Raw genomic sequence first — 27,612 nt, forward strand, 5'->3', positions numbered from 1 at the left:
ATTATTTCAGTTTTAACCGTCCGAATCTGAAACGTACCGGACAATTTTTAGGCGTATTCTCTTGTGCTGATTTTCAGAACTTATGACATCTATCGATCTTATGACGCCTAAGTTAAATCGATATTTCAGGGTCTTTGTGCAATGTAGATGATGTTTTTGGATTTGTAGATAGCCAGTCTGTAAAGCTGTTTTTTTTCAATTCACATTTACAATTACTTAATATGATTGTAAAGTTCTTATATGCTTGAAATATAAGACCTAAAAGGATTTTTCCTGTCGTGAACTCTTTCCTGATTCTTATACAGTTTTTTGGGACTATGATAGTCTGAAATGTGAACGAGGTTTTCACATTTCAGAGGAGATTCCTCTTCCTTGTCATATGAGGATACTGAAAAAAATGTGTAAGAATAAATGCTATAGCTAGAGGAATTTTCCTTATAAAAAAAAGTACAAACAGGGACGGTAATAAATTATTAAAGCAATTTCGATAAAATTATAATTGAAATGTCCTTAAAATTGGGTGATTTAAAGCGTTGCAATTTGATAACAATTTTTATACAATGTATCGAGAAATCTGATATATTAAAAGTAGGAGATACTGTTACAAAAATGAATAATCATAGATGACACGAAAATTAGAAAAATTTCAAATAATATTGAAAAGTTTGATGCCACATCTTATGAGAAGAAGGTTTACTATTTGTAAGATATTATATTTCTCATTCATCATTATTATACCGGTTCATTATTATTCGAGAGCCACAGGACAAATTCACTCTCATCACTGTCTAGAAAAAATATTTTAATGCATATAAAACTTACAAATTGCTTAAAATTCAACTATTTATTTATAAACTGGCGAAAAAAATCAAACTGATAATAGGTACCTGCTATAAAACTTGCTAGATTCATTAACAGAATCGTAATTATAATAAGCTATTAAAAAAATCTCTGGACTGTCATGTTAAAAAATATCATAAATTTCTGACAGCAAATTGCACAAACCTACAGCTTGAGTTAATGAAACACAAAAATTTCATTGAAAGTTTTAAAGAGTTAAAGAGTTAAAATAATTCAAATTTAAGAGAAAAGAGTTACAGAGTTAAAATGTACTAATATATACTATGTTAAACAAAAGCACCTTTTATTACTATTATTAGTTCATTCCTTATTATTAGAGCCACTAATTTGTTTCGTAGGACCTTTCTTTCCTTGCTAGATCAGTTGAATTAATCAAGGAATAAATGGTCTTGACAAAAAATATTATAATTCTTATTTACTTACTTGGAGTTTTTGAATTAGAACTTTGAATAATACCTTTAGTCTCTATTTTTCACAATTCCATTAATATTACTAACATAACTGATGGTATTGCTATATTGCTCAAACCTACATTTTGTTAAGAATTTCGCCACAAGGTTGTCAAACATTAGATATTACTATTTTTGAAGGCTTTTCTATAAATAATTAATTAACTTTTAACAAGGATTAAGAGTAGACTTAATAAATTAAAAGCGATAGCTCTCTCAATTACTTTGACACATTTTCTGATTTCATTGTAGCAAAATGTGCGACTCAGTATTGGACTAATTACCACCTGACGAGTTTATAATACTGTCAGATTTGTTTTCGTTTGCTCATAGAATTTCTTGTTACAAATAAGGCAAAATTGAAAAAATTCAGCATTTTGTCTCCAGTTACTTCAAATGCCATTTTTAAACTTTTTACGGTAATGCCATCGGTGTTGCTTTCTTTATTTTCCATAAGACTTATAATTTTTCTTAATTTAGATAATTCTAACTTGCAAAATTGGCACAGCTCATGTTCACACCTTATATTTTCCATAACATCTTCATTACTTTTATTTCTGGGTATATTTTCTGCTATTTCTTGAATACTATCCAGAAGAAATTATCAAAACTTTCACAGAGATCCTTTTCTTTAACAATCACATTATTAAATATTATTTCTTTTTTATTTTCAATATATCCGCTATGGCTAATTAGTTTTTTTAAAGATTTAAACAATATATATAATATTTATGTTTTTCTATCATAATTTCAATTCCTGATAATCACATATTGTTGCTAAAATCATAATTAGCTATTTTTTTATATGCATACCCTTTTTTTATATATATTGCTATGCCTCCAGCACGTGAGTTTGATGAAAGATTGTTGATTGTGTTATATCCATCTATTTTTAGTTTATTTTGAGTAAAGTCCTTTATTATGTGAGTTTCAGATACACACAAAATCAGTGGTTTTACATCTTTTATAAACTATTCCAATTGAGTTTTATGAAAGTATTCAGACCTTGTATATTTAGGTATATTATTCGCGCTTTTAATTTATTATTTGATTGCTATTTTTGGCTTGGATAAATATTATTTGGATAGTTTATTTTTTGCTCTATTTGATTATAGACTCTTTTATACATGGCACAGTTTTTATCATAAACATGGTGATCAATACTTACGTTTGGTATTTTTAGTTGCATATTTACAAGTTGCGCAATTAATAATATTTGATTGACATTCCTCAAATCTGTGATTACCAGCACATTTTCCACATATCGTCGTTTTTAGATTTGCATTCTTTTGCAAGATGACCAAATTTGTAGCATTTAAAACACTGTATGACATTTATGTGGTCAAAGAACTTGTATGACTTCCAACCAATAGACAATCTATCTCTTTTTTGCATAAGACTGTATGTATTTGGATTTACTTTTAAAATGACACTTTCCTTTTCTCTTTTCCCTTTATAATGTGTTACGACTGATATAAGAGGACCTTTCTGCCTTTAGGACCTATTTTTCGTCGGAGAAGCTTTTGCGGCTCCAAAAAATTAGGGAAAGCCAAAATAATTATTTTTCTAGTGGTTCGGCATCTAGAAAAATTTTTTAGAATACCTGACGCGACCAGAGGATCAAGCACCCTCTTTAAAATTGGTTGATAGTATGTTTCTTTTAAATATTCAGTCCTTAAGACACAAAACTAACGATCTATGTTTATTGCTAGAAGAACTAGATTGAATTCCTAGAGATAGAATTGCTAGAAATTTCCCTGAAATAGTTGCTATTACTGAACATTGGTTAAATACTGATGAACCCATATATTATGTTGAAAATTACAACATCATAGCTAGATACAATAGCACAAACATAACGCATGGAGGCACATTGATAATGTCCACTAATAACGACTTTTCAGTAGTGACAAAGTTTGATAACTTATTATCTGAAAATTTGTTTGAATTTTCCATTGTTTATAATAATTCACATGATCTCATTACATTGTTTGTCTATATAGAACACCCGACTCTGATATACAAAGTTTTAGCCAGAAACTACTAAGCTTGCTAGAATCCATGCCCTTAAAAAACAAATTAATTTTATGTGGCGACCTTAATATTGATTATTCCAGTGTGTGTGCTGCCCAAGAATCACTCCAGTCTATATTCGAGTCAATGGTCGATTCACCCACCAGAATAACTAAAAATAGCTCCACCACCATCGATTACGTAGTATCATCCTTTGCTCCAGAACTCTTAAATTGTACTGTTTTCAGTTCGGGCTTTTCAGATCATGAAGCTATATTAACCAGCTTCTCTTTGGATTCAATTAACAATTTGTCTGTCATAGACTGGGTCGGAATTGAAAACTAGCGATATCTTGCTTCATACTGGTTCTAGAAGAAGTGCCTTAAGTACCAAAGTTGAAAAGCTCGTTAATAATTACCCAAATTGCTATACAACTTCTTGATATGAGTAACCGTTTAGGAATTGCAAAGGTTTGAATTCTGCCTAACGTCTTGGTGCGTCAACCTGGATTTTTTTCCCGATATCTTTTGATCCAGATGAGTGAGGATCATGAATTATCTTTTGTTTGCTAGAAAATCGTTTGCTTTTGCACTTTGATGCTAAGCATTTAAGCCCTAAATTTAACAGCAAGCCAGATAAATGACTTGCAAGAAAATTGTCTATCATAGATTGGGTCTGAACTGAAAACTAGCGATATTTTGCTTTCTTGGAAACTAAATTTGAAAAGCTCATTAATATCTACCAAAATTGATATAAAACTTTTTAATAAGAGTAATGGTTTTGGAATTACAGGAAGCTGAATTCTGCCTGACGCCTTGAAGGTCTTGGTGCGCAAACCTGGATTCTTTTCCCAATATCTCTTGACCCGGATTAGTTAAGATCCTGGAGTAATTTCTGTTTGCTAGATAATCGATTGCAAGACACTTCTTGATAAAATCGAGGCTTGTGGGGTCAGGGAGACTCCCTACAACCTTCAGAAAGACAACAACTCACGGAAACAAATGGATTACAGTCAACAACAAAAACGGCACTATCAGGGATACCACAAGGGTCGATACTTTGACCAATTTTATTCATCATTTATTCAAACGATTTTCGATTCTGTCTAGAGCCTGGAAAATGCATTCAATTTGCGGACGACAAGACATATTATAACTCGCATAAAGTTTTACAACAAGCACAGGACACAAACTCTCAACAAAGCATACAAGTGAAAAATTGGTTTGACTCAAATTCTTTATCTCTTAACCTAAATCTTACAATTTTCTTTAAGAAAACAAGGATCAAGTAATGAAAACGAAACGAAATTTTTAGGAATTATCTTGGATAAGGAGCTCTCTTTTAAACCGCATATATTATCATTAAATAGCAAACTAGCAAGTGTCAACTTCTTACTAAGAAAAATAATGCTATACACAACAACAGACATTGGTAGAATTGCGTACATGGGCATGTTCCAGAGTCGTATGGTGTCTTGGGATGGGGTCAATCTACACACTGGCATTCCATATTTATACAACAAAAATAAGCTATAGGCCACACTTTAAAAATATTAACCTTTCCCGCAACATACATACAACAAGCACTCCAATATGTAAAAAGCAATATTGCTAACATATCTACTCACCGATCAATTTATATTCATGATACAATAAAAATAAAATAAAATCAAGCTATTCCCCAACATAGACTGACTTTAACTTAGTAAAATTATACAATATTATCCATCAAACTTTTTAAGTGCCTGCCAGATGAAATAAAGTCTGCCTTCTAATAAATTGAAATTCACAATTAAAAAAATCTTGCTTCACATAAGTCCATATAACATACAGGAATTCTTGGGGTACTTGGCCTGCAAACTAATGCCTAGCCTAATGGAGCCACTACTAATTGTATTTATTCCTATTTTGTACTATTTATTTATGTGTTAGCATATTGGCGTTCTATATAAGAACAAATATTAAAAAATACATAATTTATAAATAGTTACAATATTTTATCCCTATTTTGCGCACTTGCGTGTTTATAACAAAAATAATTTTCTAAATTATAAGAATCATTAATGTCTAACGGAAAACTGGAACTTTCTTTCAAATGATGTCGATAATGAGTTCTCCAGATTCTTAAATTCGCTATCAGACATTGCAAATATATCTTTTCCTCTAAGGCCAATTAAAATTAAAAAACAAAAGCCCTGGTCCTCCAAAGGTCTTCGTGTATCGGCAAAATACATGGGCTCACTTTCCTACCTAAAAAAGTTCTCAGAATCTATTGCTTTTCATAATTACGTCAAGCAGTATAGGAAAACTTATCTTAAAACAATTAAGGCTGCAAAAGAAGTCTATTACAGTGGGAGGCTTGGCAAAATCTGGCAATGTAGCTAAAGAAACATGGTCTATTGTTAACGAACTAAGAAATAAGTCTACCTCAACTAGCACTATCTCTACATCACCCGAGGACCTAAACAATTACTTTGTAAACGTGGCAAAAAATCTAATGGCCACCATAACACCTTCTGATGATCCTCTGTCATATCTCTCTAATGAAAATTTGCACAATTTCTTTTTTACGCCAGTATCATTTACAGAACTTCAAAGTACAATTAACGAAATAAAAAACAAATCATCAGCTGGTACAGATGGGCTTACTCTTAAAATGTTTTCAAATATGCCTGATTGTACTCTAGTCCATTTAGTAGACCTAATCAACATGTCATTTCAAAATGGGGTCTTTCCAAACTGCAATAATCATTCCATTACATAAAGGAGGAGATAAAGATCAAGCCTCAAACTATCGTCCAATTGCACTTCTTCCAACCCTCTCAAAGATCATAGAACGCCTGGCTTAAAAGAGGTTTTTGTCAGTTTGGATTTCTGAGCAAAAAATGCACCAACGATGCTATGTTCTCCCTGTTTAACAGCGTTTATTCAAATATTAACAAAAATTACTTAACAGCAACGATTTTCTGTGACTTTTCAAAGGCTTTCGATTGCGTAAACCACATTATTTTAATTAACAAATTGCAGCACTATGGATTCAGAGGTATATCCCTTCAATGGTTTAAGTCATATTTGTGCAACAGAAGTCAATTTGTAAAGGTCGATACGTCAAGATCTTCTTGTAAACCAATTGAATGTGGGGTACCTCAAGGTTCCGTTTTGGGTCCTATGCTCTTTATAAATGACCTGGCCAGTTTGAACATAAGCGGAAAAATCTGTCTTTTTGCTGATGATACTAGCTTCACTTGGCGCAATCCGAATGCATTGGCACCTACATACAACAATTTCCAACGACTTGGTCTTCATTAAATCGTGGTGCGAGTCCAATCATTTATGCCTAAGTCTCTCAAAAACTAAAGTCTTATCATATAAAACGACCATTCCTCCATTGATTCTAAACAATACCAGTTTGGAAGTTGTTGAGTCTGTCAAGTTCTTAGGTCTTGTTGTGGACGGCTCTCGAGTGAAATGGGATTTGCACATAGATACGTTATACTAAAAAACTAAGCTCGGCATGTTTTGCCATAAGATCAATCTCAAGAGAATTAGGCTTTTTCACGGGCAAAACAGTTTATTATGCTCTCTTTGAGTCACATCTTCGTTACGCCCTTCCATTCTGGGATACATGCTGCAAGACCCAATTTGAGCGTATATTTAAACTTCAAAAGAGAGCGCTTCGCTACTAATTAGGACTTGATAGTAGAGCTCACTGCCAAGTAAATTTTATAAAATATAAGATCCTTACACTTCCCTCGTTATTTATATTTGAATCTATCTGCCTTATCCGCAAACATGTGTCGTAGATGTCAGAAAGACCATCCCACAGCTATTCACTAAGGAACGTTGATCATAATCTTCATCTGCCAATTCCACGGTCGGAATTAGTAAAGAACTCTATACTTTATGCAGCAATAAAAATTCACAACCATCTGCCTTCCGTAATAAAATCGATGACTACTTTTAGTTGTTTCGGCAATGCCCTAAAATCTTTACTACTGCAAAAAGCCCTATATACAGTAGAAGACTTTTTTAATATTTCCTTTTAAAGCACACACACTGGCGTTATTAGCTACCTATTATTTGCAAAATGTTTGCCTGCTTTTTATTGTATGTTTTATTTTATTTATGTATTTCGACCAAATTGTACAATTTGATAATTTGTACAGTATTTTTGTTTTGTTAAGTACCTATTTACTTTGTGTGTATTTTGTCTGAGTATTTTTTTATGTTTATTTGTTTATATTTGTATTTTTTTTCCTTTAGCTTTGTCGATAAAATGTAAATTTTCTGAAAATAAAGCATTTGATTCGCTTCTATAATCGTTTAATTTTCTAAATAGTGTTTGGATCACCTGCAAATAGTGTTACTACCTATAGTTAGTACTTAAAAAACATAATTATATCCATCTTCTTCTAATTTTATAGATTGAGATAATATATAAGTTTAAATAATTTTAATTATCCTCTAATGCCAAACCTTCATTTAACTGTCTCTATACGGCTAAAGTTATTTATAGGCTCATGAAAAATAGGTATAATTATCACAAAAAATATACTTAATCTATACATTGTTAGTAATTTAGTTAAACCCACCAAAAACCAATTACTTATAACGATAATTGCCACATTTTTAACGACGTTTGGTGTCCGATAACTTACATTTTTTTAATGAGATTTAGACATGCCACCTTTATACATTTTTGGGTCGAAATAAAATAGAAATAAAGGCTTTAATACCAACACGTACATCGTTACTCACCATTATCATTATATTTACTTAACGAGCCATTGAAGTGGCTCTGCCTTTATCTGCATCTAGGTAGTTGGAACCCACCACTAAATTAGAAAATTGGACTGGTTATTTGAACTGCGAGGAAATTCGGGCCTTTTGTTATACCTACGGGTTTTTATAGGTTTTTATTTCGAAGATTATGGTATACAGGACGTTTAAAATACTTTGCGTAGCAACACTATTAAGTCTGTCTTAAATGCCCGTTATGATAGTGAAACACAACTTTAAATTAACTAAGTCTGAAAAGAATTGCTCCTATAAGTGGACTAATATTTGTATATCTGTTCTAAATAACCTTGTCTTACCTATATAGAAATATCATTACTATTATTAAAATGTTGAATGAATTTCACCGTGTATGTGCAACCAAAAGTGAGTTGCCAAAACAGCTTTTATCCGGTACTTGTTACGTTTAATTAAGGTGGTGATTTGGAGTGAACCTGAAGCTCCTCCCAGGGTCCAGTTTGCCCAGTGGGGTCGGGAGTGCGTGATCTTTTCTTATCTCTTGATGGTCTTTTGAGTGATTTTTTTTATTTTGTTGTGATATAGTGAATGTGTTTATCATGAGTAATAATAACGTCAAGACCGACAAGGATGGGAAAAAGATTGTAAGTCTTAGAAATTCAGGGAGTTTTAATATGGTGGAGTTTACTCGAGCTTTGAAAAATTCAATTTAAGACGTTTTTGCTTTTTGTTTTTTAATATTCCGTTTACACATTTAACTTGAGCAAGATAGGGAACCAACAAAAATTTGCCATTTAAGATCTACATTAAACGATTTAATCTAGGTTTATCATTCTGATGCTGTGGTTTTTAGATCGCATTAATTTAACTCAATTTGAAGCTGACTTAAAGGCAACCTTCTTGGGACTCAATTTACTTGATTGATGATATTCATAGCAAATTTAATTTTTTAGCTTCGACAATAATAATAAATGTTTTTGATGTGTATGCTGAAAGTAAAATATAAACAGAAGTCATATAGTCCTAGGATAACTGATAATATTCGACTATTCATTGCAATTACTATAAAAATTTGAGATTTTGATTTACTTAACTACAATTTTTCTTCCTCTTTTCGTAAGCTCTCTTTCTTTTGTCTTTTTTCTACCTTTCTATTATAAAAAAATGTTACTTCTTATTAAATTATAGTTTTTCTTAGTTGGTAGAATATTATAGATTTTTTCTTAAAAATTTATATACAGGGTGATTCAAAATTGAGTGCAAGAATTTCAAGTGCGTATTTACCAGCCAAAAATAAGAATTTCTTTAAATATAAATGTATGTCCTAATTTGCTTCGTTTTCTAGATACGGAGTGTAAAAGTTTTTTTAATAACATCGGTTTTTCATCACTTATTTAAAATCCTTTCAGCCGATTTAAATAAAATTTGGTAGGCTTATAAAGGCCCTTATTTGGTGGGAAAATAAATTTATTAATTCCAGTGGCGTGTCAGGGGGCTACCTACTTAATACTTATATATAAAATTATGGTATAAGCCGTGGCCAAGTATATGCCACCACTTTTTTTGACACTGTATACTTGCCTTACTATTTTTATTCAGTCTTAATAAATGTATATTTTCTTACTATATTTTAGTAACTTTAACGATTGCTTCTATGCGAAGCAAGCAGATGTATAGTCGCCTTCGCTCTTATCGTGCGGGTTCAAAGGTCACCACGTAATATGAATCAAATTGAAAAATCAGTGGCTGCCAAAATGTTATTTCCTTGAGAGTTTGACAATACATTGAACGCCGTCATGTGACATATTAAAGCCGCGTATACACCTTAGATCATAATTATTAACTGACGTGATGCCTTTAACGCCGTAAAAATGTCTGCGGAATACTACGTATCTGAGATTCGACATGTAAAACATACGTTGGTTATTTCCTTTCATGACGTGAAAAAGCCCATAAGTATAAAGCCTGTTGGGTATACGCCTCATCGGTATATGCATAGAGTCCCCGATATTCTGCTAAGTTGCCAGACATAATATTTACTTTTCTTTTTTGAAAAATTGTCCGAAATAGACAGAATTCTCAATAACAATTTTTCTTTAAAAATAAATTCCTTTATTGCCATCCAAATCCTTAATAAAAAGACAAAGCAACGTCAACAAATTTTGACTCGAATTAAAATCTTATGACCTAAGTTAAAAAGATCTAAAACAATTTTTTTCAAAATAAATAAAATTATAAAGTAATATGTTAAAATCAACAAATACCCCATATAAACACAAAATCTTAAAAATCTGTAATTCATAAAGATACATTTTTATTTATTGAATTTAAAAGAGTAGAACCTTTTTTCAATAAGAAATCGCTTAACACTCTGTTTAAATAAATTATGGCTCCGAATCTGTCGCAGACCCGCCGGTAACATGTGGTATGCCTTTACTGCTCGATAACTTGGACTTCTTTCAAAGAAAGCTGACCCGTGTGCAGGTATTCCAAGAGCTTCTCTGTTTCTTGTTATGGTCGTCATGTCTCGTGAGTACCCATCCTGATTTGTTGGAAATAACTGAGGATGCTTCTTAATGAACATCACAAGTGATAAGAAGTATAGTGATGGGGCAGTAAGTACAGCGAAACCATCAAAATACTCTTTACATGATGTTCTGAGAGCGAGTCCAAATATGCCCCGAATTAATCGTTTTTGCGCCTTAAAAATATTTTGGACATCCCTTCCACTACCCCAAAACATGATGCCATAATTCAGCACAGACTGAATATTTGAAAAGTAAAAAATCTTAATGGTTTCTATTGATAGTTCATCCCTGAGTCTACGATTTTACGCAATAATATCTAAATCTAAGCATTTTATATTTTTTTATGAGAGCAAAAATGCCTCCCTAGCCTTTCATTAAAATTGTACATATTTCATTTAAAAATGGTTGTTACCTAAATTTTTGAGAAATTAGTATACGATTTAGCATGACCTTATGTATGTGCATAACATACTAATTTGTCGATTTCAGGGCACAGCGTCTAATTTTTACGGATAATTTGATCTTGTCTTCTTCTTTGTTTATGTATGATTTTGTTTTTTTGTAATAATTATTGGGAAACTATACAATTTTGGTATAATGACGAACAATTAATTTGTATTGTGTGTGATGCAGTGCAGTCAGAGACCAGAAAACTACTTTCTTTGTTTAAAGGCAAGTTCATGTTACAATCTCACTTTTAAAATGACATTTTAATTTTATGATTTATTATTTGTCGTTCGACCCAATCTATACGTTGATGCACAGAAAATTAAAAAAGTTGTGTTATCTTTTCTTTTATATCAGTTAAAAGTCAAAAAAAGATAAAAAATAACTAAAAAAAACTGGTGAATGCGGCGGGCATTTCTATCTCCCAGCGCATTCACCAATTTATTTATTTAAAAAGATAAATACGAGGCGAGCTATGACAGTTCTTTAAAATGTCGTTTTCTTAAGACAATTTTTTTTTACACATTACAGGGCAAAAAAAATGATTAAAAATAACTTTAAAAAAACTGGTGAATGCGGCGGGCATGTCTATCTCCCAGGGCATTCACCAATTTATTTACTTAGCTTTGTTTAAAAAAAAAATTTTGTACTTTTTTATCATATCTAAATAATAAACGAAATGCAAAAAGAAAACTAATTATTTTAATAACGAAAAAGAAAATAAAGGATTGCTTAGAATGTAAGAACATATTTCTTCGGAGTTCCATTAGTCTACAATTTGTTCTAAAATGGACTAATTTAAAGAATTGTGAAATGAATTGGGGAACATTACCTATAGAGGGATTTTAGTGTACATTTAAGAGGTCCATAAAAGTGAGGTTATGAAGGTATTTTATGGAGTTACGGATAATTAATCTGTCTCGATCGTCCGTGTAGGCAATATCCTCTTTACTCATTATGGTTTTTTCGCTATATCAAGTGAGTTTGCAGTTTTAAATGAGCAAGTTGTAAATAAAAACAAACTTAAGATAAAGGCACTTTATAGGTTATGTTATACTTATGACAAACCATATTGACAGACAATCGGTTGCTAAATATCACTAGCTTTAAACAGGCTGCCAACACTATGGAAATTTCAACAAAAGTTTTGGAGTCGTTTTTCGCAATTTGATGAATATACGGTTAAGAGAAACAATTCTTGTTTTAATTCAACACTAATTTATTTTTCATTCAAAAAGTTACAAATTTTATAACGCGTCGCAGTTGCATACTTGTAGATTCGCCTTTATATGTGACGGAAGGTGACGGACAATCGATTGATAAATAATGTCACTAGAAGAGGGGTTGCAGAGACTAAGAAAATGTCACTATTTTGTGAGTCTCTTTAAATAATTTGCTGAATACATTAACACTATCTTACTTTTGATTCAAAATCATACATTTTATTTACGACCAATGACCAAACGAAATACATTTTTTACATTCAGACTGTTGCTATTACACCACTCAGCAACACCAATTTAAATTCAATTAAAGTAGCTTAGCATCAAGATATGACTCGATGGCTTTTTACATCAATTACATCACTCAAATCTCTTATAAACAAGTTAAAAAAGATCGGGCCAATATGCGAACCTTGAGGCACGCCTGAAAAATAAATAATAATAATTAACCTGAAAAAAAAACAGTATTAGTGGGCAGTTCCGCTACAATACTACTTTATGCGCTAAACTCTTAACTCTTAAAATTACTTATCATTACCATAAAGGTATGTGTGATTTTTGAAAGTGAAAAGTGAGCATGACCTTATTAAGTTGTATACTTCAGAGTTTAACAAAAATACATCCTGATAGGCAAATGAGTTTTTAAAACCTTCAGTTCTATGCACTGGTATTTGAAATCTTATAATGTTTCTTAGGCTGTGACTATGTAAATCTTGTCTTGCTGTAAAATAATCTGAAAGATATTTAGGGTACCTCGACTTCTATAAACAAACTGACCAAAATGTGAAGCTGCTCTCTGTTCATATTTTAGTATTTTATTGTCAACATATTATGTTGGTCTTATGAGATCAATTTTTTTTATGTCGAAAACAAATCTCATAGAGGCATTTTGAGCTAACTGAGTTTCGTTTTTCATTTCAAGAGTGAGGTAATTGTAAAAAACAACATTGCAGTTATCTAGCTGTGACCAAACGAGAGCCTCCACAAGCATTAATTTGGTACTTTTGGGCAACTAATATTTAAATTTGATACATACTTTTAAGTAAAGCATACATGCAGGCATAATTTTTTATTGACATGTACCTGAAAGTTCAGGACCTCATCAAAAGTAGTAAAAGTTGTAAAATTAAATTGAAGAAATTGTTTTTTATTGTATTAGAACCTATGAGTATGTGCTGTTGTTAGCATACAAAATCATCCCATGCTGTCTTGATTTTTTAAATATTGAGTTTGAGTTCTCTTCAATTAATTTACTCCATACATTGACATGCATTATGAGGAGGAAATTCGGATATCAGCTATGTGTCATCTGAATAAAGATTTACCTAACGAAACCGAATCTGGTCTGAAAGATCGCTAGTGTAAATGCTAAATAATAAGGGTCCGTAACCAGTAACAATAGATTCAGATCTTGCTCCATCTAGTTCCACAATCTGTATCCTCAGTTGAAGATAACTTTGGAACCATTTGCAAACAGTCGCTGAAAAACCGAAGTAGTTGATAAAAACATCTCATGATTTATGAGGTCAAAAGCCTTACTGAAATCTAACAGTACCAGGCAAGAAACACAAGAAGAGTGCCATATTGGTTGAAAAGCTACTTTTGTCAGTTTCATGATTTTTACAAAAACCAGACTATACTGCGGGTATAATTTCATGCATATTTACAAATTCAAGCAACATGTCTCACATTATTCATTCAAATATTTTTGCAAAGATTGGTAAAAGAGAAATTGGTCTGAAAAGCTCTGAAAGATTTTCAATTCAATTTTTGCTTTGGTAAGGGTTTGATAATAGAAGTTTTCCACATTTGTCGTAATTCCCCTTTATGAATAATTATACTAAAAAGAACAAGATTATAACTTATTTGGTCAATACCCATACTTTTTGATTTTATTCTTTTAAATCCGGTATACATTTGCAAAAGCGTCACTTATTACATTGACATCTTTCAGATGAGCAGGTATTTCACATATTTTATTATCGTTTATATTCCAATCTTTTAATTTATGATAATTTTTTTTGTATTCTTTTTATGTTGGTTTAAGTTCAAATGACTTTTTTTTACTACGAATAGAAAAAGATAATTCTTAATGTCTAGGTAGCAGTCGTTATGTTCAGTTTGACCAGTTTTTTAATAAGTCGGTAATATAAGGCATGTACTTTTTCTTATTATATTACTGAACGTTTTAGGAAAGCATGCTTATTGAAGATTTTCTTAAGAATATTACTGAAAAGGGTCACTTTATCATTTAAAAATGGTTGCTTTAAAAAATAGATTCATAACCTATAAGCTGTACATCTAGCTCAAACTACCTCTTATCGAAGTTTTTTAAATCTATAGATTAGAGCCTTACTACTTATTTTAGGAACATTAATATCAATTACTGAGTACACGGGTCTACGATCCGTCAAATTGAGCAAATCTAAAGTATACCTGATTTAATGACATTTACTTGCTTATCAACACATATTATATTAATTAAAGTTGAACTAATTCTACTAATCATTGTGGGATCAGGGGCAACTCAATTTAATTAAAAAAGCTCAAGCAGTGATGCCATATAATCACTTTCAACAGATTTTACAAAAAAAAGTTAATATTCAGGTTTCTATACTATTTAAAAAACTGTAGCTCACCTGTGGGGGTTAATACAATGTTCCTACCAGAAAAGATTTATTCTTATATTTTATATCTACCCATAGTTGTTTAAATATCTTCACACTATTTTTGCTATAAGTGACACATTCATCCAACACTGTATTTTTGAAATACTAAGCTACATACAAGAACACGCAATGTGTAATTGGGCACGTTTATTAGATTATCAAGAAGTGCTGATGTTAACCATGTTTCACTTCTAATATAATTATTTATCCTGACTGTGGGCGACCAATCAAGAAACTATGACAAAATATGACCAAAGTCTTCCAAAGACCCTAACCAGATGATCATGACCAACCCTATCAAAGGCCTTTGAGAAGTCTGTATATACACTATTGACCTGTACAGACCTAATTATCAAGAAACACAGATCTTTTGAAGCAAATCAAAACTTGTACAGACTTTTATATATTATTTGGCAGATGTTCCGCAATGTGAAAAAATTGCTCGAATAGCGCGTTTAACAGTAATAATAATAATAATAATAAAAAAAAAGAAAAACGGTCATTAGACGACCGTTTAACGAATAATAAAAGCGGGAATAAATAATTGCGGACGTATAACGAAAGACCCGTCGCGATGTCAGTCGGTCTCGTCGAGTGACGGACGAGTCGCGCCGTTTTTGTGTTCCCGATTTTTTTTTTTGTTTCTGCCTTGTATTCTCCCGGCATAAATTCCCAATAATCCCGGTTTCAAATCCAGTCCGGCGGTGGTCCAGGCGGGGTTTCTTGCACGCTACGAGGGTCGTTTTGTGTGTTCAGCAATGACGGAAGAGAACGGTACGGATGAAGTAAGTGGGAATATATTAAACATCATTTTTTTTTAACCAATAAATTTAATTCTTTATTGGTGTATCCGAACTTTTTCCAAGCCCAAATAAGAAAATATACAGGGTGTTTGAAAAATAAGAGATATTTCAATGGGTGGTTCCTTGTTAAAAAATATGAGAAAAAGTTTCTATAAACATGGGTCCGGAAATGCACAGTTTTCAAAATACAGGGTGATAATTTTTTTTTTAAATATTAATTTTTTTTAATATTAATTATTTTTCTAGGAGAACTGACACTTGTTAATATCAAACCTCCATGCAGAAATGATTTTTTTGTTTTCCAAGGCAACTGTGATTTTTTTACCAAAAATTAATAAACCATTTTGTCCAGTGGCATGCAATAAAACGGTATTTATTTTTTTTGTCGGAAACGAAGTGAGATACGAAAAAAATACAAGAGGCAAAAAATTTGTATTTTTAAATGCTTAAACAAACTACAAACACTAAAGTTGAAAAAAGCAGTGGCGTACATTTTTTTGCCAATAATATTTGCTAAGATGTGCCCCGGGACGCCACTCGACCTTATAATTTTAATCTAATTAGGGCTAAATTAGGTTCTTAATACAACAAGTAATACTGTCAAATTTCAAAAGAATCGAGTGAATATATTTTTTAATATTAATAAAAAAATTTATCACCCTGTATCTTGAAAACTGTGCATTTCCCGACCCATGTTTATAGAAACGTTTTCTCAAATTTTTTACAAGGAATCGCCCATTGAAATATCTCCGTCACCCCGTATACAGGGGGTGAACAACTGGTAAAATTGTGCATAATATTCAAGGATGTGAATAGAATTTTTAAATATAACTGTAAATACCAGGAAGAACCATAAAAAGCTTTACGTATAAAGGGAAATTTTTTTTCTCTTTCTGGACTTAAATGAATAATATTAATATTAAAAGGCCTGGAATAAAATTAATGGAAAATTACTTGAAAAGTCTGAATCATACAAGAAATTGTATCATAAACGCCTGGATGAAATAAACCTGAAATAGCATTGAAGGAGAGACTTCAGATGCTTGGAATAAACTTGAAAATTGAGCCAACAAACTGGAATCAAAGTGAACATGAAATATACCAAAAATATACTCGAAAATGTGTCTGAAATAAAACTGTTTCTTGAACTTTGACAGTTTAGAAAACATTCCAAAATTGACTAAAAATATCATTAGAGGGCTAGAATAAGACCTTCAGAGCCTTTAATGTAATGAAATTCTGTATATTTTTTTCGATAACTCAAAGATGAGGAAGATACAGGGTGTAAAAAAAATATTTTTTTTTAATAACTTTTTTTCTAGTGTACTGATTTTCGCCAAATTTTGCATGTATGTTACTAGTGTTTTTTTGTATCCACTCTATTAATTTGACGCTAGTCGTCAACAAAAAAGTTCTAAGTCATTTTCCTAAGGTGAAGGACAGCTTAAGGCTTTTGTCTTTGGCGATTAGCGTCAAACTAATAGGGTGAATACGAAGAAACGCTAGTAACATGCATGCAAAATTTGGCGAAAATCAGTATACTAGAAAAAAAGTTATAAAAAAAAAATAAGAAAAAACATCTTTTTTAACACCGTATATCTTCCTTAATTTTGAGTTTTCGAAAAAATTTTATAGAAGTTTGTTGCATTAATTTTTCATGTAGAATCGCCCTGATGCGTAATTTCTGGACCCCAATGAAATTAGGATGAAAAGTATATTAAGACACACATCAGAAAGTCTCATATGTAGATATATTTTTGAAAAATTTGTCAATATGACTGATTATATTAAATAAGATTGATTTATATTTAATAATTATTCCTGTTCAAGATGACGTTTAAACGGTGATTTTAGGGTCTCGTAGTTTATTCCTAATATAATTGCGCCCAATAAAACAAAGATAACTCATAGTACGGGATTTAGGGTCTTTTAGGAAAATTTGAAAATTCCCTGAAACATTTTTTTAAATATTCTCAAAATTATTAATTTCAGGCTTTTTTTATCAAAGCAATATAAATAGTATTGCCAAATTCCATTTTATTTTTGAGGAAAATGTCACTTTTTTATCAAAAAATTAACTTGAATAGATTCAAGATTTACTTACAGGATTGCCTTTTATCCCCTAGATACAGGGATAAATTTAAATAGTTCGTGTAAATTTTTTATTTGATTTACACCAACGGAGTTTGCAAAATCCTTTTTTTTTCCACACATTTAAAAATAATCGTATTAATTCCTTAAACCATTAATTGAAGCAAAATGTTCTTTATGGGGTTTATTCAAGGAATACTTTCAGAGTTGCCAGATTTTCTTTTATTCCCGAGATGCGAGGGAACATTTTAAAAACCGTTTTAAAACACTTGCAATAAAATTTAATTTAGATATTGATTTAAGGCGCATCTCTTACAGGATTGCCAATTTTTATTATATATATAGAAATCGTCTAATAAAACTTCCATACCAAACAATCTATGATGGACATATCAAAGTGAGGTTAGCTGTAGATGTGTGTTTTTTTTTTGTTGAAGAAGTTATAGATGGTGGTTTGTTTTGAAATGAAAGCACTGTATAAACAATACTAAAGAAGTATCAAATGTAGTTGTTTTTGAAGAATTTAGCAACGTGACTAAGTGAAATATTTTAATTTTTTAATAATTATCTCTGTTGATGACGCTTCTTAACAAGTGACCTTAGCGCCTCCTATTTAAGCTTATACCTGCTCTCAAATATCAAATTCATTACATAATAAAATTACGATGCAATTTTCCTAACAGTAAAAACTCCGTACATTTCTTACGTATACTAAACTCCTTTTGATCAATCCTTTAAAATTATTATTTTTTTTTTACAATGACCATTTACAATAATCTGAACTAAATTTAAATTACTTTAATGATACAGTTAAGTTTGCAATTTAAAATTAAATTATTGTATGGGATTTTCGTGACCCAATTCTGGATTTTTGCGGAAACTCTGGATTCTAATATGGGGACGTTCAACCCCTCCCTTTGGCCGTAAATCCCCAGTTTGGCTGCCGACTTATTATAGTCTGCAAGGCGCCACTTAAATGCACGCTGTCAGAACTAGGGGTAGAAAACTAGACGCTGAATTACTTTGTTTCATTGGAAAATACGGAAAGAATTGTACGAGGGGTGTTTCAAAGGGTTTTTAGACCCATATCCTTATAATGTCGGGTCTATACAGGGTGTCCCAAGGATCACCAGATCGGTTAACATAACAGGAAATTATTCAAGTTTTTGTAATCATAAGTGTGTTTAGGGTTTTGTCAAGTTTGGTTTTATATTCGAAATATAGAGAATTTAAAATTGCAAATCAATTTTTTTTTTATTCGTGGTTTACAGAGTTCCCAAAATTTTTTTAAATACGAAAGATGCAAGGAAAATTTCCTGAATATTTAGGATTTTTTTTTTGATCCAAGATACTGGAAAATATGCAAGGAAAAAAGTTGAAAATACCCTTAAACATTTTTTTTTTAATATTTTTAAAACCATTATCTTCAGGGTTTTTTTTATTCATCTAAGAATCCTATATTTCCAGAATACCGATAATTTCAGAATTATTCCGAATATTTTTTTAAATTCCAGGTATACTTACACGGTTGCCAATCCTTTTTCTTTTATCCTAGATGCCAGGAAGATTTTAAAATTTCTTTAAGTATTTTTTTTTATATTCTCAAGCCATTAATTCTAGGATTTTTTTTATTCAAGGAATACTTACAGAGTTGCCAATTTTCCTTTGATTTCTGAGATACAGGAAAATTTCAAAATTACTATGAACAATTTTTAAAAATTCAAGGTATGTTTACAGGATCGCCAAGTTTCTTTTTATATTCGAGTTCCAAGGAAAAAAAAATATTTTTTTTAACACCCTGTATCTTCCTATATTTTGAGTTTTCGAAAAAATTCTATAGAAGTTCGTTGCATTAATTGCTCTGAAGATCTTATTTTAGCCCTCTAATGTTATTTTTAGTCAAATTTGGAATGTTTTCTAAGCTGTCAAAGTTCAAGAAACAATTTTATTTCAGACACATTTTCGAGTATATTTTTGGTATATTTCATGTTCACTTTGATTCCTCAATTTTCAAGTTTATTCCAAGTATCTGAAAATTTAAAAATTCTATTAAAAATTTTTAAAACAATTAATTTTAGGATTTTTTTTTATCCAAGGAATACTAACAGAGTTGCCAAACTTCCTTTTATTTCCAAAACACTGAAAAATTTCAAAATTACATCGAATTTTTTTTTATCCAAGATGCAAGGGAAATTTATTAATTTTTTGTTAATATTATTAATTTCAGGAATTTATTTATCCAAGGAATATTTACAGAGCTGCCAAGTTTCCTCTTATTTCCGATATGCAAAAAAATTTCAAAATTGCCTCGACTTTTTTTTATTCAAAGCAGACTCGAGTTGCCATATCTCTTTTTATTTCCTTGATACACGAATAAGGGAAATAAGAGAATTCCCTTAAACATTTTTTTTTATGTTCTCAAAGCCATTTATCTTCAAGCCGAGTTTTTTTGAATTCCAGGAATACCAACAGAGTTGTCAAATTTCCTTTTATTTCTGAGATACAGAAAAATTTCAAAATTACGTCGAATATATTTTTTTCATTTAAGGCATAATTACACTCTTGCTATTCTTTTTTTTTTCATCCAAAATGCAAGGGAATTTTTTTTTAATGTTCTTAAAACCATTAATTTCAGGATTTATTTTTTTTCCAAGGAATACTTACAGAGTTGCCAAGTTTCCTTTGATTTCCGAGATACAAGACAATTTCAAAATTATCCTGATTTTTTTTTTAGTTGAATGTATATTTACAGCGCTGCCAAATCTCTTTTTATATCGTAGTTCCAAGGAAAATTTAAAAATTCTATTAAACATTTTTTTTTAATATTTTTTAAACAATTAATTTTAGGAGTTGCCAAACTTCTCTTTATTTCCGAGATACAGAAAAATTTCAAAATTACGTCGAATATATTTTTTTCATTTAAGGCATAATTACACTGTTGCTATTCTTTTTTTTTTCATCCAAAATGCAAGGGAAATTTATTTTTTAATGTTCTTAAAACCATTAATTTCAGGATTTATTTATTTTTAATCCAAGGAATACTTACAGAGTTGCCAAGTTTCCTTTGATTTCCGAGATACAAGACAATTTCAAAATTATCCTGGATTTTTTTTTAGTTGAAAGTATATTTGCAGCGCTGCCAAGTCTCTTTTTATATCGTAGTTCCAAGGAAAATTTAAAAATTCTATTAAACATTTTTTTTTAATATTTTTTAAACAATAAATTTTAGGAGTTGCCAAACTTCCCTTTATTTCCGAGATACAGAAAAATTTCAAAATTACGTCGAATATATTTTTTTCATTTAAGGCATAATTACACTGTTGCTATTCTTTTTTTTTTCATCCAAAATGCAAGGGAAATTTATTTATTTTTTTATATTCTTAAAACCAATAATTTCAGGATTTATTTTTTTTCCAAGGAATACTTACAGAGTTGCCAAGTTTCCTTTGATTTCCGAGATACAAGACAATTTCAAAATTATCCTGGATTTTTTTTTAGTTGAAAGTATATTTGCAGCGCTGCCAAGTCTCTTTTTATATCGTAGTTCCAAGGAAAATTTAAAAATTCTATTAAACATTTTTTTTTAATATTTTTTAAACAATAAATTTTAGGAGTTGCCAAACTTCCCTTTATTTCCGAGATACAGAAAAATTTCAAAATTACGTCGAATATATTTTTTTCATTTAAGGCATAATTACACTGTTGCTATTCTTTTTTTTTTCATCCAAAATGCAAGGGAAATTTATTTATTTTTTTATATTCTTAAAACCAATAATTTCAGGATTTATTTTTTTTCCAAGGAATACTTACAGAGTTGCCAAGTTTCCTTTGATTTCCGAGATACAAGACAATTTCAAAATTATCCTGAATTTTTTTTTTAGTTCAAAGTAAATTTACAGCGCTGCCAAATCTCTTTTTATATCGTAGTTCCAAGGAAAATTTAAAAATTCTATTAAACATTTTTTTTAAATATTTTTTAAACAATTAATTTTAGGAGTTGCCAAACTTCCCTTTATTTCCGAGATACAGAAAAATTTAAAAATTACGTCGAATATATTTTTTTCATTTAAGGCACAATTACACTGTGGCTATTCTTTTTTTTTTCATCTAAAATGCAAGGGAAATTTTTTTTTAAAGTTCTTAAAAGCATTAATTTCAGTATTTTTTTTTATCCAAGGAATACTTACAGAGTTGCCAAGTTTCCTTTGATTTCCGAGATACAAGACAATTTCAAAATTATCCTGAATTTTTTTTTAGTTGAAAGTATATTTGCAGCGCTGCCAAATTTCTTTTTATATCGTAGTTCCAAGGAAAATATAAAAAGTCTATTAAACATTTTTTTTTTTAAATATTTTTTAAACAATTAATTTTAGGATTTTTTTTTATCCAAGGTGTCCACGGGTGGGCATTCGGTCCCAAAACTCCCAAAATGTAAAATAGCATTCTGGGACCAAGTGCCCACCAAAAGCCAAAAGTTGATAGAGTGTATTGATGCACAAGCAATATAAACTGCAAAAAAATAACTATTAACAAAAATCATCCAGAATGAAAATTTGGTCCCTGGAAGTAAAATCCAAATGGTGGGCACGCGGGGCTCAACGTGTTAATAAAAATATTGGTTTAGGTGTCGCTCAGGAAGCCACTGAACTGAAAAAATTCAATTTAACTAGCACAATTTATTAACACTTTACTAAATGAAAAAAACACCGCCAATCTAAAATATTCGAGAAAAACGTTCTTTTTTTTAAATTTAAATTTAACACCCTGTATTAAAACCCTCTAATAACCTCCAAACCAAACAATCTCGTCAGAGCGGAAAAGATTAGTACAATTAAGGACGATAGACTCATTCGGCTTTAATTGGTATACACGAAAATCCCTTTTAATCACATTAATTAGACGCAATATATGCCGCAGTTAAATTTAATCCACGTTATACAGATTTGCTTCGAGATTACGTGTGGATTTACTTTATTGCTTGCAATAATTTTTTTAAGTGAAAAACAATGAGCAATATAGAACCTTTAATTAAAATTCCCATTAATAGTTACAAATTTCAAGAGCCTCTCTACTTTTTACACCTTTTGACAACAAGACTAATCCGTACATCCACCTGGTTTTTTTGTAGCACTTAAGTAAAGCATTGTTCCAAAGAGAGTATTCATCGAGTAGAAAAAATCTGAAGAATCCTATAAGAATTGCTTGGAACAATATCAGGAAATTTGGTTTCCATTAAGCTGAAACTGTACAAGGAAAAAACTGAACAAATTATAATCTGAGGAAATGATGTTATGTCAGTAACTCCAACCATATTCTCTCCTGATACAAAAAAGAGACTAATCTTTTGAGAAAGTGCTTTTATGAAGAAATAAGTTTAAAATTATATACAGAGAGGTTCATTGTAGTATATAGAAAACATACAGCAGCTTAAGGCAGTGCATTACATACTCCTTCAAAAGCATTTATCGTTTCTTGGGTTAATCAATTTTGGAATATGCTAGCGCCATCCACAATCCATATTAATCAAAGTACACAGATATCATAGAAAAGATTCAATTCTTACAATAATCAATTACAAGCTCAAAATCCCTATAGAACCCTTTGATTATATGACCTGTTACAGAGGTCTGATGCATAGACATAGATCAAGTTGCAAAGACAGAGGATTTCATCAGGATTTACTATATGTTGTAAGAACAAATATAAAAAACGTATTATTAATCCAGACTGATGTCCTAATTTAAATTTTATGATGGCGCCTACACCCTTCTATTCCCACCGCATATCGAACGATCCCTCCCTCCTTCCACCTTCGTCTTGCGTGATGAGTGCACGATGTCTAAGGGTTGCATTTTTAGATTCGGATTTTATTTATAGCGAAGCCTTTCGATAAGGGTTGACGTTTCTTCCTTCCTCCCTTCGTTATATGTTGAATAAGCAAAAAGTTGGTAATGAATAAATGAAGTCGTGATAGAGAAGTCTTTTAGTGACCTAATATGTTGATTTTCCATATCTCTTTAAATAACGCCAGAAAAAAATAAAAACGAAATCGGCAAATTTCGGTTTTTCTCGAATGTCTCCGGAACTACTCAAAATTTTCTAAACGGCGTATTGTTAGGCTCTAAAATGCGCAACTTTTCTCTAATTTAATTAACCGCGTATCTCCTATAGCTGCCGAGATCCCCATGATAGACATCCTTATCTTGGACACTGTATATAGAATTGCTATTTGAAAAATGTAGTGTATTTATATTTTCTCCATAAAAAAATAAATGATAAACCTTGTACACAGTGGATTGCAAGCAATGTCAAATTTTCAATTGCCTGGAATAAATTTCTCATTAATTCCAGGCACTCAATTTATAGGTTTATTATTAGTTTGATGTTCCATGTAGTTGAGCCTTAAATTTATCTTCAAATGGTCAGGAAGTTGATCCATAAACGCCTAAAACTATTTTAATAATTTTAAGCAGTTAAGCCTGTTTATGGCCCAATTGCCTGGAATAAATCTTTGATTAATTCCAGGCACTCAATCCATAAGTTTTTCATTAGTTCCTGGTTCCAGGCAATGGTTCAATCAGTAGAATTTAGTACACTGACTTTTTAGTATTTTGAATTTGTTACGGCAGCTTATAATTGATTTGTAATGTGTTCACGCTGACTTGATACATTGACATTGAAATGATACAAGGGCCTTATCATTAATAAAAATCGAATTTTTCACAAACGAATTACATTTTATACTCGATCCATTAAACCCCAATAAAGGCCTCCCTGGAACCGATTATTATGCAACCTCTCCCGGTTTTCCTCCTTTTCGGTTCCTCTGAGCATCGTTTGGCGGCGGGGCGAGGTTTCCCGGAGCCTCCCTTACCCCCTCCCCTGGGCAGAGGGGGAGATATTGATCGATGTTTAACGAACGCCACTGCTATCGAGGTCACCGTGTTTTAATCCTGCCGTTTCTGTTGGCTGCTGGTGCCGCAGCAACAGCGAGAAATTCGGGAAAAAGAGAGAAAACTAACTGTTCCGAATACACATGAGATATCTCTTATCCACTCTGGATATTTTTTTTTGGGTCATATACAAGGGTTTAAGATAACCTGAAGGAAATCTTGCAATGTAACGTAAAGTTTGTCTACATAGTTAATGAAATATGTAGACAAACTTTAACCTTTGAACTATAGCTAAGGAAATATAAGTAACGATATAGGGTGTTTCACTAAGCATGGATTCGGAAAACCGCAGTCGACTATCTTCTTTACTTTTCGCGTTATTACCGGAATTAAAAATTTTTGGCGCCCAACACGGGTATATTGGCATTCAAAATTAGTGGGTTTTTGATTATTTATTTATTTACCACCGCCCTTCGCAGTTTATCTAGGACTAATCTAAATTATGTAAAAGTAAGACGTAAGAATTTGATGAAGAACGAAAACATAAAAAATTACGTTAAAATTTTGGAAAAATTGCTATAAAAACCTCTATAATATCAACAAAAAAAAATCCAATGCCTGGAAAAACAGAAAATTACGTCATACGTAAAAAAGTTGCTCTATGAGCGTGGAAGGAATTTTTTTAAAAAATGCTGATTTTTGGAAGTCCCGATAACCAAAAAAACAATTCCGTCAGGAACTCAAAAACCAGGAAGAGTTGGAAAAAATTCTTTAAAAACTTGAAATAAAAATGAGTTGTTGAAAAATGAGACATTTTTTTGAGTATGTAAACTAGGTTTGGTGATAGTATTGATTTACGTACAATATAGTTTTTGAAATTTTAGCTTCTTTGAACATGGACGAATTCCATACACTGTAATGAATACACTGTAATGTAAAAAAATGACGTCAAAGGCCTGGAAGAATAAAAAAGAATTTCTTCTAATTTCTGGACGTATAGGAAGAAGACGAAAAAATCACGTCGAAAGCCTGAAAAACGAGAAAAAAGATTTAGAATTCCTGGAACTCTCAAAAAAATCCTTTTAAGAGCCTGCAAAAATAGATTTTTTTTCTAATATCTGACGTACAATTTATACATCTTAATGACATAAAAAGCGAATTAAAAATGACGTAAAAAGCGTAGAAAAAAATTAAATTCATGGAAAGGACTTAAAATATATTAAATACTTTCCCTCTCTTGGGTCCAAAATAGATCAAGAATCGCTTATTTGTGAAAGGATTTAAGTCACAAGAGTGGGGTCTTGAAAAAATTGGAAACACGTGTCTTTATGTCAACTCAACTAAAAAAAATTAAAAATAAAACCACCACTAAAAAACCACTAAAACACCCCTACCTTTTTTTTCAAACGCCACTCCAATTATTTTTTTTATTTTCATAATAGCATTTTTAATGCTTAAGCATTAAACTGTAGAGTATACGTATATCATATACGATTCTTTTTACAAAAGGAGAGACTCACTTCAAAATCCGAAATATCAAGAAATAACTGGAATATTTTCATGAAAGAAAAAGCAAAATATTCCTTATGAGTTACTTATTATATTGGGTATTACGTCACTTATAGCAAAAATCAATTTAGAAATTTTTATCTCACGCTCAACAATTGAAAAGAAAAAGAAAATAGACTTATTCACGTATTTAAAAGAAATATGAACTTAAATCTGTAACGATACCGTTCGATATACTTAATTTAATTTAAGTTCAATAAGTTTTAAATACAATAATTTACTTGAGGTATAATAGATTTTTTATATACCTAGGAGCTGAGGTTCAATCTATTAATCTCTGAGCTCGTTTCTTCTTTTCAGTATCCTACCTAACTTTGTTATGAATATTACAATTAAAAAACGATAAAAAACAACAAGAAGACCTACTTTTTTTAAAAATACCTAATTTGAACCAACGTTTCGGTAGTTATATCTACTACCGTTATCAAGGTAATTAAAGTAAAACTAAATTAAATTAAAAATAAAATATACTTATCTTTCAAATTTTCAGTAATGCAGTCTCATCAAAATTTCTTCTTAATTCGAAAATACTTTATATACTTTTTTATATGATTTGACGGTTTATTAATAGTTTGACAAACTATTTTGAAAGATAACAAAAATTTCAAAGGTTAATTTTTTAAAAATTAAAGGGGTGTGATCTTAATGTTAATTAATCATACAAAATACATGAATATCAAATATTTTAAATCATTAATTAATTTTGAGAATACCCTGATCTACTTCTCTCTTTAGAAAAGGAATCCATGTATTATGAAAATCAACCGAACAAGTAGCTAAGCATTTATCTTCATTTAACATTATAAATGCACTTTCCTTTAGCTTACGTAATTTTGAAATTGGTTCCTTTGCTAAAATTGAGGAAGCATTCCAGTCTATTCTGTGGTTATTGTCGAATGCATGTTGTGTAATTTTTGATTTTTGAAAATCATTGTTTTTTATGTAAGATTTATGTTCATTAATTCTTTTTGGTAATGGTCTACAGGTTTCACCTATGTAAAATTTACCACAAATACAAGGAATTTTATAGATTACATTTTTATTAAATTCATTTTCATTGAAAGGTTTAGTTTTTGTTAATAAGTATCGTAATGTGTTTTGTGATTTAAAAATAGTTCTTATATTAAATTTTTTAGCAATTCTTTTTATCTTATCAGAAAAACCTGGAATAAATGGTAAAATAAGATTTGTCGTAAAAAATGGTTGATTCAATTTTATACGTGGATTATCAAACTCTTTAAAGCAATTTTCTAAAAATTCTTTGGGATAATTATTTTGAATTAAGATATTTTTAATAAAATCTTTTTCAGTT

General features: G+C 30.7%; 1 protein-coding gene across 9 annotated transcripts in view; it reads left to right on the forward strand.

Moving 5' to 3' along the window:
* LOC126735606 (sodium/potassium-transporting ATPase subunit alpha) overlaps positions 1-27,612 on the forward strand; it is a 129,425-nt gene that overhangs the window by 1,993 nt on the left and 99,820 nt on the right. For 2 of the 9 annotated variants that reach the window (XM_050439663.1, XM_050439666.1), the window contains exon 1: positions 15,522-15,729. The exons of the other annotated variants lie outside the window; for them this stretch is intronic. In XM_050439663.1, coding sequence (XP_050295620.1) covers positions 15,703-15,729 — 27 coding nt within the window. In that variant the 5' untranslated portion in view covers positions 15,522-15,702. Of the gene's footprint in view, positions 1-15,521; positions 15,730-27,612 lie in introns of those variants that run through there. 9 annotated transcript variants of the gene reach the window in all.

Source organism: Anthonomus grandis, chromosome 4, assembly GCF_022605725.1.
Source record: "Anthonomus grandis grandis chromosome 4, icAntGran1.3, whole genome shotgun sequence".
Taxonomy (NCBI): domain Eukaryota; kingdom Metazoa; phylum Arthropoda; class Insecta; order Coleoptera; family Curculionidae; genus Anthonomus; species Anthonomus grandis.